Source organism: Helicoverpa armigera, chromosome 15 (assembly GCF_030705265.1).
Source record: "Helicoverpa armigera isolate CAAS_96S chromosome 15, ASM3070526v1, whole genome shotgun sequence".
NCBI classification, from domain to species: domain Eukaryota; kingdom Metazoa; phylum Arthropoda; class Insecta; order Lepidoptera; family Noctuidae; genus Helicoverpa; species Helicoverpa armigera.
Window position 1 is genome coordinate 2,421,002 of NC_087134.1, and position 15,003 is coordinate 2,436,004.

At 36.9% G+C, this 15,003-nt stretch overlaps 4 protein-coding genes across 5 annotated transcripts in view; 3 read left to right on the forward strand and 1 right to left on the reverse strand.

Annotated features, from left to right (window-relative positions):
- Positions 1-15,003, forward strand: part of LOC110371251 (NADH dehydrogenase [ubiquinone] iron-sulfur protein 5) — a 71,378-nt gene that overhangs the window by 29,074 nt on the left and 27,301 nt on the right. The gene's annotated exons all lie outside the window — the stretch shown is intronic.
- On the forward strand, positions 73-1,806 carry Sps1 (Selenophosphate synthetase 1). Its single transcript, XM_021327367.3, has one exon. The coding sequence runs from the start codon at positions 183-185 to the stop codon at positions 1,386-1,388; it is 1,206 nt and encodes a 401-aa protein (XP_021183042.1). The 5' UTR covers positions 73-182; the 3' UTR covers positions 1,389-1,806.
- Positions 3,098-4,514, reverse strand: LOC110371222 (DET1- and DDB1-associated protein 1). Its single transcript, XM_021327368.3, has 4 exons — positions 4,374-4,514; positions 4,109-4,247; positions 3,833-3,894; positions 3,098-3,525 (listed from the first exon to the last, which is right to left on the reverse strand). Exons 1-4 carry the CDS (start codon positions 4,374-4,376, stop codon positions 3,424-3,426), a joined length of 306 nt encoding a protein of 101 aa, XP_021183043.1. The 5' UTR covers positions 4,377-4,514; the 3' UTR covers positions 3,098-3,423.
- LOC110371196 (uncharacterized) lies at positions 4,800-12,631 on the forward strand. Its single transcript, XM_064038245.1, has 14 exons — positions 4,800-5,107; positions 5,534-5,704; positions 6,391-6,720; positions 7,014-7,164; positions 7,588-7,748; positions 7,886-8,009; positions 9,194-9,315; positions 9,440-9,554; positions 9,821-10,012; positions 10,370-10,619; positions 10,864-11,082; positions 11,221-11,360; positions 11,580-11,810; positions 12,251-12,631. The coding sequence occupies exons 1-14, from the start codon at positions 4,848-4,850 to the stop codon at positions 12,629-12,631; spliced, it is 2,847 nt and encodes a 948-aa protein (XP_063894315.1). The 5' UTR covers positions 4,800-4,847.

Genomic DNA, 15,003 nt, shown 5'->3' on the forward strand with positions numbered 1-15,003 from the left:
ATCTTTGTTTACGTGATCTAACTGCCAATCAGAGAACGCTCCGCAAATGTAATTTTTTCTACCATTTTCTCTTTGTAACGGAGACGCCATTTTGCAAGCGTCACTTGGCGGCGTGTCGGGTTTCCGCATTTTGACCCGAAATACCCTTATTAAAATCATAATATTGTTTTGTTTCGTGTAATATGTCGTATCAATCAAGTGTAGCGCAGGACTCTTTAGCTGCGGCACAGTTGGAGATGACCGGTAACCCCAATGCATTGGCGTTGCGTCGGCCATTCGACCCGGTGGCTCACGACTTGGAAGCGAGTTTTCGTTTGACCCGATTCGCTGACCTAAAAGGAAGAAGCTGCAAGGTCCCGCAAGATGTTTTGGGAAAATTGGTGGAATCACTACAGCAGGACTACTCCCAGCAAGAAGATCAGTTCATGCATGTGGCGATCCCGCGCATTGGCATTGGCTTGGATTGCTCGGTAACGCCACTCAGGCATGGAGGACTTTGTTTGGTTCAGACTACTGACTTCTTCTACCCATTAGTGGATGATCCCTATATGATGGGCAAGATTGCGTGTGCTAATGTACTAAGCGACTTATACGCGATGGGTGTTACTGAATGTGACAACATGCTGATGCTGCTCGGCGTGTCAACAAAGATGACTGAGAAAGAACGTGACGTTGTCATTCCTCTAATAATGCGTGGATTCAAGGACTCTGCCCTGGAGGCAGGCACCTCCGTCACTGGAGGACAGACAGTTATTAACCCCTGGTGCGCTATTGGTGGGGTTGCTACAACAATTTGTCAACCTAATGAATATATTGTTCCTGATAATGCTGTGATGGGCGACGTGCTTGTACTTACCAAACCCCTGGGCACCCAAGTGGCTGTGAACGCTCATCAGTGGCTGGATCAACCTGAACGCTGGAACCGTATCAAGTTGGTGGTATCTGAAGAAGATGTGCGCAAAGCTTATCATCGTGCTATGGACTCTATGAGCCGATTGAACCGTATTGCAGCACGCCTGATGCATAAATATAATGCCCATGGTTCTACTGATGTTACTGGGTTTGGCTTACTTGGTCATGCACAGAACTTGGCATCTCATCAGAAGAATGAAGTCTCCTTTGTGATTCATAATCTGCCAGTGATTGCTAAGATGGCAGCAGTGGCTAAAGCATGTGGAAACATGTTCCAATTGTTACAAGGACATGCCTCTGAGACTTCCGGAGGACTGTTGATTTGCTTGCCACGTGAACAGGCTGCTGCATACTGCAAAGACATTGAGAAGCAAGAAGGCTACCAGGCTTGGATCATTGGTATTGTTGAGAAGGGCAACCGCACTGCACGCATCATTGACAAGCCCCGAGTCATTGAAGTGCCCGCTAAGGATTAAATTATGTTCAATTTGAGACAGTTACAAGTTTTATATCTCTTACTATGACTTCATGAGAACTGGATAAATTTAAAAATTTTATTTTGAATTTATTATGTATAACTTGGTTTTAAGTATTTTAGTTTGATCTTTGGTTTCCAATGTTTTCTTGTCAGATTACAAGTTTTAACTGCAGGCAATTCTGATTGGAGAGTTAACCCATCAAAGACAGCAAGAGGGTTAAATATATGTAAGAAAGCTTTTAGGAAACTCAATCTAGTGACTATTTTGGTGTTTATAATTATAGATAAGGTATCATAATTGAAATAAGAGAATAATTCCATTAGGTACACATAACCTATTTGTTTGCAGCTTGTGGAATGTTTCTGCAAATTGTGAGATAAGTATAATTATTAGAATAAAGTTATTTTTCAGTCAACATGCAGTTTTATTTTCTAAGAGTACCTTTTCACTAACAAGAGCTTGTAATGTAAAAAAAGGACAAAGCACACAGTTGGTTGTATTTTTTTCAACTAAAAATATTTGCCCTTCTGAGTGAAGAATAGGTCACTCACATTCTGCTGTGACCTTTTGGAACTAAAAATAAATTCAAGGGAGAACATAAACTCCATAGGAAGTGCAAAAGTTTCATGTCTAACCAGTAGCAATGAAATCACTTCTTACAATATTTAAAACTTTATTCACCAGTGTCTAGGAAAACAAGGAATTCAGCTATCATCTTTCCACAAGCCAGGCTCCAAAGACAATTTACAGCAAAACCAACCTGTTTCATTTACAATACCTAATATTTAATTATGAACATATTTTAGAGATACATTACTAAAAGGTTGGCAGTAGCTAATTTTAAATCGATAATTCAAGGCTGAAGAAATCACATGACAAGAATTACGTTATAATTAGCAGACATACTTAATAGCTTGCATATTGGGGATTTTAATTATAAAATTTAGAAGACAAATGGTTCAAGATATACTACTACTCTACTCCACAAGCATCCTCTTAGTTACACAATCAAACATTTTAAATCAATTTGAACCAGGATGTGCTCATTCATCATTATTTTTTAAATGATAGGTGTTCTAAATATAAAAATCACAAAGTTACTAAAGTAAACATTATAAAATAAGAGATTGAACTCAGAAAATATGTAATTTACATTTTACTTCCTGCAGTCTAATAAATGGATCTTCAGTTAAAATGTTGCTGCTCTGAGAATTTAATCAGATTAATCACATCCGCTGCCCATACAAGTAATACCTAAATCAAGCCAAGAAATTAAATATATTTATCCTAACAATAAGCATTTTCATTGCAGTTCCTCTTGTCTAAGGCATGGCAAAATCTTGTACACATCCCTTATTATAGTGACATTCTATCCTTCCAAGTGCCTGACTGAAGAGAATTTCCTATTGGAAAAGATGGTGAACCAGTTTTGTATCCTTTGTACCAAAATATTTCTTTCTATTCTTTCTGCTTATAGAATATACCAATTTAAACAATACAACACATTTTACTATTCCAAACTATGTAAATAAACTTTAAAAGAGTATGATGCTATACAAAACAAGGTTTCACTAAGCCTTTATCAAATATTGCAAAACTCAAGATTATTGCTGCAGCACTTAAATTATGAACACATTCTTAATTTAGATGTTAAATGTTATGATATTGATATTCATATTATCAGGTGTTTACAAAAACACATGAAATCTCCAAAGAGGTTTATGTTGAATAAAAAAACTTAATTATAAAACATGGAATGAATATAATTCATACTTTGATTATCAATTTTCCACTGAAATATAATAATAACTTACAGCCACACATTATGAGAACTTATTCAAAGATTCCTATGTAATGGCACTTGACTGTGATAGTGTTATTCTTCCCAAAAAACATGAGACCAATGCGTTTCGAGAATCAATGTATAATTTGACCTAAAAATGTGGAATACAAATCTCGATACAAAAATGCAGTACACTCTGTAAAGTCTATAACTGAAGCACAAACTAACTGCTGGCTCGCTGGCAGGGCTTCAGTTGAGCGGGGAGTTGAGACACGGCCTCTTGCGAGGTCGGCTCTCCTCGCCATTCTGTTCAATGTGGCTCTGGTCACGCTTCTTTGGTGAGTTGTTGTTCTGAAATTATATTTCAAATTGATTAAAAAACAACAGAAATGTATCAACTATTATCTGAATTATTGCAATTAGTATAGAACCTCAAGTAAATTAGGTATTTGTGATTGGTTTATAATGAGATGATAATTCAAATTAAATGTTTTGTTGATCAGAACTGAAGAATTGATTTTCATTTAACACTAGTCATTGCATTTGTAATCTACCATTAGCCCCATGCAAGTGTGCATAAAAACAAGTTAAATTGTGAATATATTGGCTCATGCCCAAACTTGGAGATCTAATTATGAATTAATTAAATTATAATTACCTTTTTCTCCCATTGCTGGTGTAGATATCTTAACAGTATATTTGTTTTTTCTGTTACAATTACTGAAAACAGAAAAAATAATTAATTGCATTATTGCAAAAACGAAAACGGGAATTGTTCACTTTAACAAACACAAGTGAAGAATAATCAATAATTTGTAAACTCATATTTAGGTTATGTTTTTTACTTTTGACTAATGACCTGCTTAATTACTATTTACATTAACCAAAACTACTAGCTATGATTAGAAAGAAGTAGTAAGATCGCATACTCAACTTTGTTCAGATGGTATATCCTTAGTTGGTAAATAAATCGACGGTCTTTTAGAACAATTTCTAATTCCATGATCCGTATTGAATAATGTGAAGTTGTGCTCGTCGTACGACGGTAGATCCTTGAGAAACTCCATCACCGACTGCCGAAATATCACAATTCATGAATTCAATCAAACAATTTATCGAAAGGCACAACATCAAGGCCCAAGCATGGTGCGCGATACTATCACTTTTGGCCCGTTATATGAACGCAGTCTTGCACTCACCATAGTATTCCTATAATGATATGGTCAGAGCTTGTTACTTAACAATCAACAATTTGATAAATCAAACAATAAAGCCAAAATAATCAAAAATAAAATCCCCAACGATCGCTTACACGAGCAACCAGATGAGAATGACAGATAAAATCGAGTTGCCAGTTGCTAAAAATACAAATGAAAACAATTTGTTTATTATTCGAGAGCAATGTTATTTAGATGGGGATGAAGAAAAATATGAATAAATATTGAAAGCGTATTTCCACATATAATTAAACAATTTCTCTAATTAATTTTATTTTTTATTGTCAACCAAGAACATCGAGAAGCAATAAGTATGTATAATGTTGCCTTATGTAATAATGCACTGAAAAAAAAATATCAAAGCGGGAATTTCAAATTTCAAATAGGGAATCAGTTTTTCTTCTTGACTATTAGAATCTTACGAGATAGTACACAAAACTTTTCATAATATTCGTTATGTATAGTTTAATTAATTCTAATTTTAATAGAACGTATAATCCAAGTGGAAGGCAGAATGCTTTATCAGATATCAAAAAACTGCTTACATCGCGAGACACAGCTGCACAAAATAAAGCGTGCGGATATTTGATCGAAGTGATTAGCCGATACAATAAGAAATCGGATGAAGGAGCTCGTATGGTGGAATATTTACTCGAAAATGATATCACTGTATTTTTGTGCGAAGCCACTTCAAACTTAGATTTCACACTTTTTAGGTAAATATGCATTTTTGTTATATAATTCTGTGAAAGTAAGTAGGTACATACCTAAGTAGACAATAATTTTAAAAATATTTTAAGTATATCTGTTACAACTTAGATTTTCAGATATGTACCTACCGCAGTTGAATTAATTAACTATAATTAGTTATCGCTTACATAAAAACAAGCTTACTTGCATTTTTTTTCGCATCTTAAGTGATCGCAACCACTAAAAGGTACGTAACTTACATTAAATATAAATAGTAGGTACCTACTTTGATATTTTATATTAGGCATTCATTTAGAACATACTTACATAAATTGGTCTAGCTAGATTTGAATGTATATAGTCTAATGCAGAAAGTCCTCAGTTTTTTTAATTCCGTGTTTGTCTTTTTGCTTCTCTTACCAAAGTACCTACAATCACAAACTTATCTTCAGATCCATCTTATCATGTCTGCGTCTTCTGTGGCGGTCACGGGAATTCTTCTCGGAGGAGCACGCTGCGCACGCGATGACAGCGGTGCTACGTGCTCTCGCGCACTACGCCGGCAGCGGCTCCAAGCCGCCTGTAGACGCCTGCTTGCATTTCTTGTGTGATTTATTGAATGGGTAAGTTGATAATGGTCTTTATTTTATTAATTCTTTGTAGATGACTTGATTGCTTAGGCAAGACGGGGTCGAGCCGACTCTCCAAATCGAAAGCGATTCGATAGATAAATAGCATTTCCTTAGCACCTCAGGGGCCCGATTCTCCTAAGTTAATAATGTCAAAATCGAATATAAATCGAATCGCAATACGATCGCAATAGCAGTTTTAACCTTAACGGGCATTCTGCTACTAATAAATAAACCAATCGTATTCGATTGACATTTGATTGGTGTGCGATTGGTCTGCTATTTTGGTGATTTTGGTCTATACGGTAGTTTGCTGTACAATCATTTTGCAATCGTAAATCATTTGCAGACAAAATGATTCATTATTGAATGACAGAAAAGGATAAAAACGTTCATTTCAAAGAAAAAATAGCGGAATGCCACATACGCTTCAATCGTAATCGAGTCGGTATCGGATCTCAGTCGAATCGAGTCGAACGTCAATCGTATGGTCGCTTAAGTAAAATTAGGAGAATCGGGCCCCAGAGCTCCGCGAACTTCGCACATAAAGGCTTACAGTTTTACAAGCCAAGGCATAGACATTTTGATTTGCATTTAATCTATCCCTGGTAATTTGTAACAAGTAGGTACTCAATACATCATATTCTTTATGTTATAAACGTAAGTTCTAACCATTTCAGTGTTTCCGCCAACAAGACCACACCAGCACTCTCCCACCAAAGTGCTTACAGCGCTGTTCAGTTGTTAGCTTGTCTGAACGCACTAGCTCCCCACATCAGCACGAACCCAAACACGATTCTATCCAGCGCTTTAGTGCTGCACGCGCTGATTTCATACCAACCAGAGAACTTAACTATAAGCGTTAATACTGCGAACTCTTTGCTTGAAGTGCTGAAGAAATGGTTCGGTCTACTGATGGGCACCTTGAATCATGCAATGTTGGTAGGAGATGATGGAATTTCTGGAATGTTCTACGTCGTTCTTTGCCAGATTGGATTGGATGTTTTTGGGTATGTGACTTTACATATTTTTAGTTAAGTTTAAATAGCAATGGGTTAAGATGGAGAGAGACATGGCATATGACCCTTTTTTTATAGAAAAGCATGAAATGACCCCTCCAGCTGTGGGTGCAGCGTGAGGGAATGTCAAGCCCTTTATGTACTACCTACCTGGGCCGCAGCAACTATTTCGATTAATCCCGCAGCCCACAGCTACAGATAGGTACCTAGATAAGGAATCTAGGTAATCATGTAATTCCGGATTTCAATCTAGACACAAGAAGTGACCTGTAACAATTTTCTAGATTAATAAAACTGGTTGGTCGCGTTCAGAAAGCGGATTTCGTCCAGTCGATATTGAGTGATGATCATGAAGTGAATGCTCTGAAGCAGTGCGCTAGGCAGATGGAAGAGGCTGTCAGATTAGTTGTAGCTGAACTAGTTGGATTTACGAAGGTCAGTAGAACTAGAAGTAGTTGGATTTACGATGGTCAGTTACACATTACATATATACTTACTAATTACTGCCTTATCATGCCCCCTTATGTACTACCTCTACGTACTGCCCTTATACACTCCCTTGTGTACTCTTCCTATGTGCATTCCTATGTACCTGATTTCGATGAATGTGAATGTAAGTACGTGAATTTTCAACCTTATCGGATGGACCACCTTACACACCTTACCATAAAAAAAAAAATTAAGAATGGCATCCAGTTATCCATCCCTGCTCGGGGTCATCATCATCATCATCATCCTCAGCCTATCGCAGTCGACTGCTGGACATAGGCCTCTCCAAGTGCACGCCACTGAGATCGATTTGAGATCGATCCAAGTGCTCGGGGTCAATTGTCTCTAATGTTTTGTGCATATTTATAGGAACATCAATCATCAATACCCACGGAAGAATACAACGTATTTCTAAAGCTGCTGTTGACATATTTCTATTCTAACACTAACAACGAATGTCTACCAGATTTCTGTGACATGCTCTTTTCGAAAGGATATCTTATGATGCTGCCTCAAGTACAAATAACAAGGCAAGTGGAATTCTCAGCTTCATCTTCAATCAGTTTAATTTGGCAGTAATTTTAGGATTGGTCCAAATATCGGCCCTTGTGGAACGCCTTGAAATATTCTCTCAAAACCTAATGCTTTTATATGAAACTGTTTTCAGGAACGATGTCTCTGTCCGTAAAGTAAGCACCCTAGTTCTGGGTGAGATGCTAAAAGTCCTGGCTGAGAAATATCTTAATGTGAACGCTGTACAAGATAATGACACATGTGCTAAAGATATTCATGTAAGTTTTATGGCGAAACACAAACTCAATTTGTAGTAGGAAACTAGAAAAAATCTGGCTTTTTGATGGCCAGTAACTTTATTATAGTGATGAGGCAAGGACCCGCTCTGAGAGAAAGATTCGCTGAGACTGAGGCTGGAGAGTAGTACCAGGCCTCTGTCACTCTCTGTACTTGCGCGCGATAAATGCCTACCGCTCGCTGGGTTACCGGTAGCCCCACGCGGCTCAGGGCGCACAACAGTCACATATTATTATTTTTATTTCGAGGCATGTTATGCTGTTGGTTTTTATTAGGTTTTTTAAGCTACCTCACAAACTGATGGATTATTTTGAGTTGTGTTGGTTTATATGTGACTATTGTAAGATTTAGAAACATTTTATATGTATGAACTTATCTAGTAATTCTATTTTTTTTTAATAAATTAATACTTATCTACTTTATGATTTTAACAACAGAGATCATTAGGTACTTATTTTACTTTAGATACCTACTTAGTTGTATGAACTGTATTGATCTCGAGTGTAAGTAGGTATAGTTCTGGTCCAACTAATGACGATTCGGAACATTACGCGTGTCGCTACGCAGAAACCAATTTTAGGTAGGTATGTATCAACACTCGACGGAGTTGTACCATATATATGGGGTATGGCACTTGTGCTCGAAAAATAGTTGGAAACCGCCTTTGATTTTGACCAAAGCTTTACTTAAGTACTTACCTATGCTTACGTATTAGGTAATATTTAGTCATATGTACCCATACTTACTCCATTTTAGTAGGCAATACAATAGTTAACTAAATATTCTTGATATTACTTTTTATTTAAAAACAAGCGTAACTTTGTTTTCCAACTTAAATATTAATAAATTGTAAGAAGCAACCCTAAGCACGGCCACGGCACGGTTGCGGTCACTGAACTGTGCGCTATCGCATTGGAATAACAATCAAGCGCTCGAGTTTTTAAGGTTCATTTTATAACGCAGCTAGGAATTTGTAGGTAGTTGGGGAACTTGTAGGTGCTTATAACAGTAGGTATGGACTTTTTTGTATGGAGTGATTTATCTGTTACGTAGTAACTATTATATAATCTGTGGTAGTACTTATATAGTAGATAAAGCTAGAATGGAATGATGTAACTGACAATAAATATATATAGCGTCTTATTTATAAATCTATCCATTGCAGATGGGTCTCGTAGAATTACAGTACGGCATAGAGAAACCTCACCGTATCGGCTCGCAACTGCAGAAGAACCAGCCTTACAGTTTGCTCATTTATATGTACTTCTATTGCCAGTCTTCTGAAAAGTATGGTTTTTATAACTTATTTTCTTTTATAGACATCGTAATTTTTTACCTCTACATGATCTACTTGTCTAGCTAACCCATTGTAATCTGTTATTTTTGAAACAATCAATTTAATTTATTTCAGCCCTGAAGAAGCAACAGCGCCCCTTTTACCTTACCTAGTGGAACACATACTAAAATTACCCAAGACATTCAAGCCACCTGCGTATATCATAAAAGCTCTGTGGCTTGTATTTGCTGTAAATATAGAACTGTATAAAATATATTTTAGTTATTACCTCGCAGTCCCTGATTTCGATGGTGCTTCTGCAAAAAGACAAAATATCTACTTATCCAAGTATATTAACCACTCACGGCAAAAAATATTGAGATAAAGCGACCTCTCGCTTATATTAGTCTCCTTTACCTTTTATCCTTTTGTGTCATTATTTATTTTATTAAACCTAAAATATTTTACCTAAAATCTTACTTAATTAATTATTTACTAATAAATAGTTCTACACAGATGTCAACAATATCAAACGGTTCACTAGAACCGAACCGTTCCCTGGGCGAACGAGTTTACCTCGAGAAGGCGACGGATCGTTTAGTGGCAATGTTGAACCCCGATCCATCGGTGTTTTACACCCATAATCCAGCCATACTGTTGTGGGCATTTACCTCCCAGAGAATTTCTAATTTTGTTAGGTTACACGTGGTAAGTACTAAAGTGGAATATTTATCTGCAAGCTGCATTGTAACCTACATAAGCAGTTTTGTAATTTCAGGAATTCATTTTTCTTGCACTTGATTTAGAAGCTGTTTTTTCAAGCTTTTTCATATTGATGATGTCTTCCTAGCCGATTAACGGCTACGGCAGCTGTTCTCATGTAAGGAGATTATACAGCCAACTGCGCAGGACATACATTTTATAGCGCACATGCTTGCTTGGACACAGGTGCACTCACTATTCCTTCACTCTCATAGCCCGATGGGACGACAATCCGACACGACTGGAGAGGGATCTTTCTAGCATCTATTAAAGATAAGGTCTTAAGCTCGTGTTTTATTTCAGCTATCTCAATGGTTTAAATCCGAAGACTCTTTGCCAGCCGACCTTACAACCCAGCCAACAGTTTGGGAACTACTCCTGAACATTTTGATACAATGTACAGACAAAAACATTGTGAGAAACTGTATGGAGGCCCTTCATATTTGTTTGGAAGACGGAGATGATAATGCTAGACAGGAATTTGCTGAGTTGATTTGGTCTATGCTGCCTAATGTTCTGTCTAAAGTTTTGATAGACACTGAATATCAGATAGGTTTAAAAAATAATTTGTTTCTTTTGTATTTTTATTGTTTGCTTTCTTCTTTTTTATTGTTTTCTATTATTTGTATAATTTTTGCGTACCCCAATCATATGATTTCCTTTTTCCTTCTATTGTATTATGTTCGTTAGTATTATCAATGGACCATCATTCTTCATACTACTCGATTTGTTTTTTATATACTTTCCTAAATATGTACATAAAAATCCAGTTTTACATTATTTTAATCTTCTTTCAGACACAAATATATGTCACTTCTTAGACCTAGCTTCAACACTACCACCTCTAGAAATAGACCAGACGATTTGCCTAAAGACCGCTGTGCTAATAACTGCAATTTACTCGAAGAACCTTCCAGAACAGTGTGAGGAAAGCACTAGACATCATTACGAATATGTCTGTTTGAAACTGGGCTTGTATCTGCTTAGTTTGGCTAATAACCAGAACGATAATAGAGGTAACGTATATTTTACTTGATAAACTTGAATGTGGCACATAAAAAATTATTGATCAGGTGATGATAAATGGGACATTAAATAACTTTTAATTAAGAATGCATCTCTAGCTATTTCATTGATGTACATGTTTTTTTTAGTTCTTTTAACATACACAAATCGCGCTGGATTTCTGCAATCTGTGTTGGCTGCAGCTGACAGTTCTGATGAGAGAGTCGCTTGCGCAGCACTGCAGTTACTCTCGTACGTCATACATTATTTCACCAAGAACAATTATCAGGTAAGAACATACCACCATATATTTTTGTTACTTTTATTATAATGTGCCTGTTTTTGTGGTCATAATGCGATCTCTCTAACGCATTCAGCTTTAAGAATCCTGAAATCTCAAAAAATACCATTCACTCCTACAGGTTATCTTTACCGTTTTTTGATGATGTCTAAAAAAACATCTTCCTAATCCTTAGAAATATCTGGCTTTGTCACATTACTATTTCAGCCAAAATCGGTACTGCAAATCCAAACTCACTTAATAATAAAGACTCTTAAACGCGACAGCACCAGCGAAAGGGGTGCTTCACTCCTACAACTAGTATATATGGTGTTGAACACGGGAGCCAGTTCACCGCTGGCTCTAGCTTATAGTGTTGAAGATAAGCCGATGGTCAACGTGCAATGTAACGCGTTGAGAGCGTTAATGTTCAGGATACAGCTGATGTTGTGTTGTAGGGTAAGTTTGCTAAATCATGCAAATTTTTTATTTACTAGCTTCCGCCAACGGAAACTACTTCTGGTTCCCGGACTTTATTCTGATGTGTAAGCTATAATACTGTCAAGCTTTCTATGATGCAAACTTTCGTATTTATAATATTGATAGGGTTGAGTGAAACTTCCTCTATTACTAGATATAGTTACGATGTCATTTTGTCTTGGGTTTCTTAAGGTTCAGACGACAGCTTTTGATGTCCTCGCCGTATAATAAATAGTTGGACATTTAAAGGTGTGTTGTCTCACTGTTTAGTTAAAACTGTGACAGTATTAAGAATCTCCTAAAAAGTCATTTCTAACTCGCTCAAGTGGTTCATGATTAAATTCTATAAAGTTTATTTTCTTTAATTAATTTTTCATTCACTAGAGCCCCTTACTAAACAATGTCATATATCATTACAGGATTCCAAAAACCAATCCACAGCCGGCTGGAAAACTCTAAGCTCAATCTTCAAACATGCAATAGTCACAAAGAACGATACAAAACTCATAGCTACCCTAACATCCCAACCTTGGACTCACACACTCATACATTTTCAACTCACACAAGACTTGACACCAGAATTCCTAACATTTACTCAAAATTGGCTCACGTTATTGAAAATAACTATAAAGAAGTGCCAAGAGATGAATCGGGTTCAGCTTTGTAAGCAGAGCTTGGTGATCAAAACGATGATGTTGATGAAGAAGAATTTGACGGTAGACGGAGATTTTAAAGAAATGAATCAGAAGGTGCTGGGTTTAGTTGATGAGATTTTGGATGAGGCTGCTATTAAATATTAACAGACCAACAAATGCGGGATTTTCCAGAAGCTGTTCTATCTACAATGTCTACTATGCGATGTGTTAGATAGTAGTAGCGTAGTTTAGATACACAATAAAAAACTCGCAAACAAACTGAAAGGAGTACAAACAAACAATAGTTATTGTTGTTGTTGTGTCACAGCCGGAAAATAAACAAAACAGGTTCATGTTTACACATAACGTTCAGACAGAGTAGCTATAGATGTATAGTAAACTATAGAGTAACCAGAGGTAGTATTATTTTCAGAACATTTCAATTTTCACATTCCGACGTATTTAGATTGCTATTTACATCGGCATTTAGTCGATTGTGTAATCCTTGGCATCAAAATAGCCCTTACGGAAAGTAACACCCCGGTTACGAATACCATTATAACAGCGGTTCCCGAATTCTTTTGGCTTCGGAACCCTTTTCGTCTCACCATTTTTCGGCGGAACCTTAGCTTAAGAAGTAAACTAAAGACGTATATACACTTAGGTACGGCTCGTAGCGCGTGGTAGCGCACCAAATGGTTATATATGGTAAGAGACATGTTCATTATACTCGGGCGTAGCATGGCCACACGGGCCAGAAAACAATTTAGCCGCCCTTGACTTTGTGTATTATGTGAATAGTTTTCAGTTTGAAGACTGACAAAGTAAACGCAAAAAGAAATAGATTGGGTTTGTAAAGGTGCGAGCGCGATTTCTTTTAACTAAAAGAAGAAGTTTCAAGCACCCTGTGGTAGCCGGTATCGCGAGCGAAGCGAGCGCGAATTTTTTTTAGTTTAAGTACCTACACAAAATAAACAAAACCATTGTAAATTTATAAGGTCTCAAAAAGTACAATATCTACACAAAAAAGGAAATGCAAATGAATGAGTAGCTAGCGAAGAAAGCGCTATTGCTTTTTCCTCGACGGAAGAGCGCGAAATTTTTTCGGTGTTGGATACTTGAGCAATTAAACGAACATAAAAGCATCACACGTAACATGAAGTCGCGAGCGACACGAGCGCGAAATTTTTCGGATTCGCGGAGGTGCAAAAATTGGAAATAATGTCACACTTTGATTCATGGTAAAAATAGCCACTAGAAATACTCGTATGCCGTGTCATTTCACGTCCTGTCAAATATATGAAAACGTGCGGTGATTTTTGGCCGACTCGCTACCTACTTTTGCCGATTGCCGAACACCTGGAGGTATTAAGTATCTATAATCTACAATTTCTACTACTTTTACTATAATTCTATAATTGTAAAAAACGGAATTAAATTATCTGCTGCCGTGGCCTTCCCCCGCCACTTGTCGCGAACTCGTACTTACACTCCCGAGTGGTACCCACCTACATGGTGCCTAAATGGAATTTTGGAATGCAATATTTAAAACAATTTAATTGAAAATTAATAATAAGTTAATATTGTCAAAAGTGAAACGATTTACCATATGGAAATCTTGAATTTTCCACGGAACCCCTGAGGGCCTGTCACGGAACCTCAGGGTTCCGCGGAACCCCATTTGGGAACAGCTGCATTATAAAATACATTGTATTCAAACGTAACGTGTATGCAAAATTACTAATTAACTTTCTATTTTAACGATTGTCCAAAATATTCCGGAACCACTTTCCATGCATCGCTTTCCAAAGGACGAGAGAAATTATATATCGTACAAGCCCATAGGTGTTGATACTCACATTGAATAGGAATGAGCGTGAAAACCAAACACAATAAATATTAATTTATTTATTGATGCAGTTAACGGCCGCGTATTTCTATGCGAACAATTTATATGGCATTTTGTCATATCGGTAGCTGGCGAAAGCAGATGATTCGTTAGCCTCGTGGCTACTGGACCAAGTCTCTATTTGACTAAGTTTCCGCAGATGAAGACTTCTTTCATTATGGAATGCTTAGGAAAATATGTTTCATTGTCGGATATGTTCGTAGCACAAAAGACCAAATCTCCATCAATGTATAACTAAGTTCGCTAATTGAACATATGGGTGCAACCTATCTAGTCTAAGAGGTACCTACAAGATTAATTGCAAAGATCAGATTTGCACCGTCATTGAGTCTTCCGACCTATAGGTTAAACTTTCAAGATTTCTAGTTTGATGCAACTCATCTATTGCTTTCTTAATAAAATATCGTTTCCTTTATCTTTAACGCGTTTTCCCATTTTCTTCATTAGCCTCTCGTTAGGAGGACTCTTTCAGAAACAGGTATCCACTACAACTTTTAAAAAATCGCATTTTGTGTGCAGTCGACTACCAGACCTTAAACTTAAGGAAAATATTTATAGGTCGTTGATGTATTGCCAGGTTAGAAAGCAGGGCCCCGATTCTCCTAAGTTAATAATGTCAAAATCGAAT

Excerpts from the sequence above, each read along its gene's own strand:
- Sps1 (XM_021327367.3), top strand. The coding sequence starts at position 183 with ATGTCGTATCAATCAAGTGTAGCGCAGGACTCTTTAGCTGCGGCACAG.
- LOC110371222 (XM_021327368.3), bottom strand. Across the intron at positions 3,895-4,108 it reads GGATATACCATCTGAACAAA|TAATTGTAACAGAAAAAACA; the intron begins GTTGAGTATGCG and ends TTCTGTTTTCAG. Across the intron at positions 3,526-3,832 it reads ACCAGCAATGGGAGAAAAAG|AACAACAACTCACCAAAGAA; the intron begins GTAATTATAATT and ends ATATAATTTCAG.
- LOC110371196 (XM_064038245.1), top strand. The coding sequence starts at position 4,848 with ATGTATAGTTTAATTAATTCTAATTTTAATAGAACGTATAATCCAAGT. Across the intron at positions 7,749-7,885 it reads CCTCAAGTACAAATAACAAG|GAACGATGTCTCTGTCCGTA; the intron begins GCAAGTGGAATT and ends AACTGTTTTCAG. Across the intron at positions 9,316-9,439 it reads TATTGCCAGTCTTCTGAAAA|CCCTGAAGAAGCAACAGCGC; the intron begins GTATGGTTTTTA and ends AATTTATTTCAG.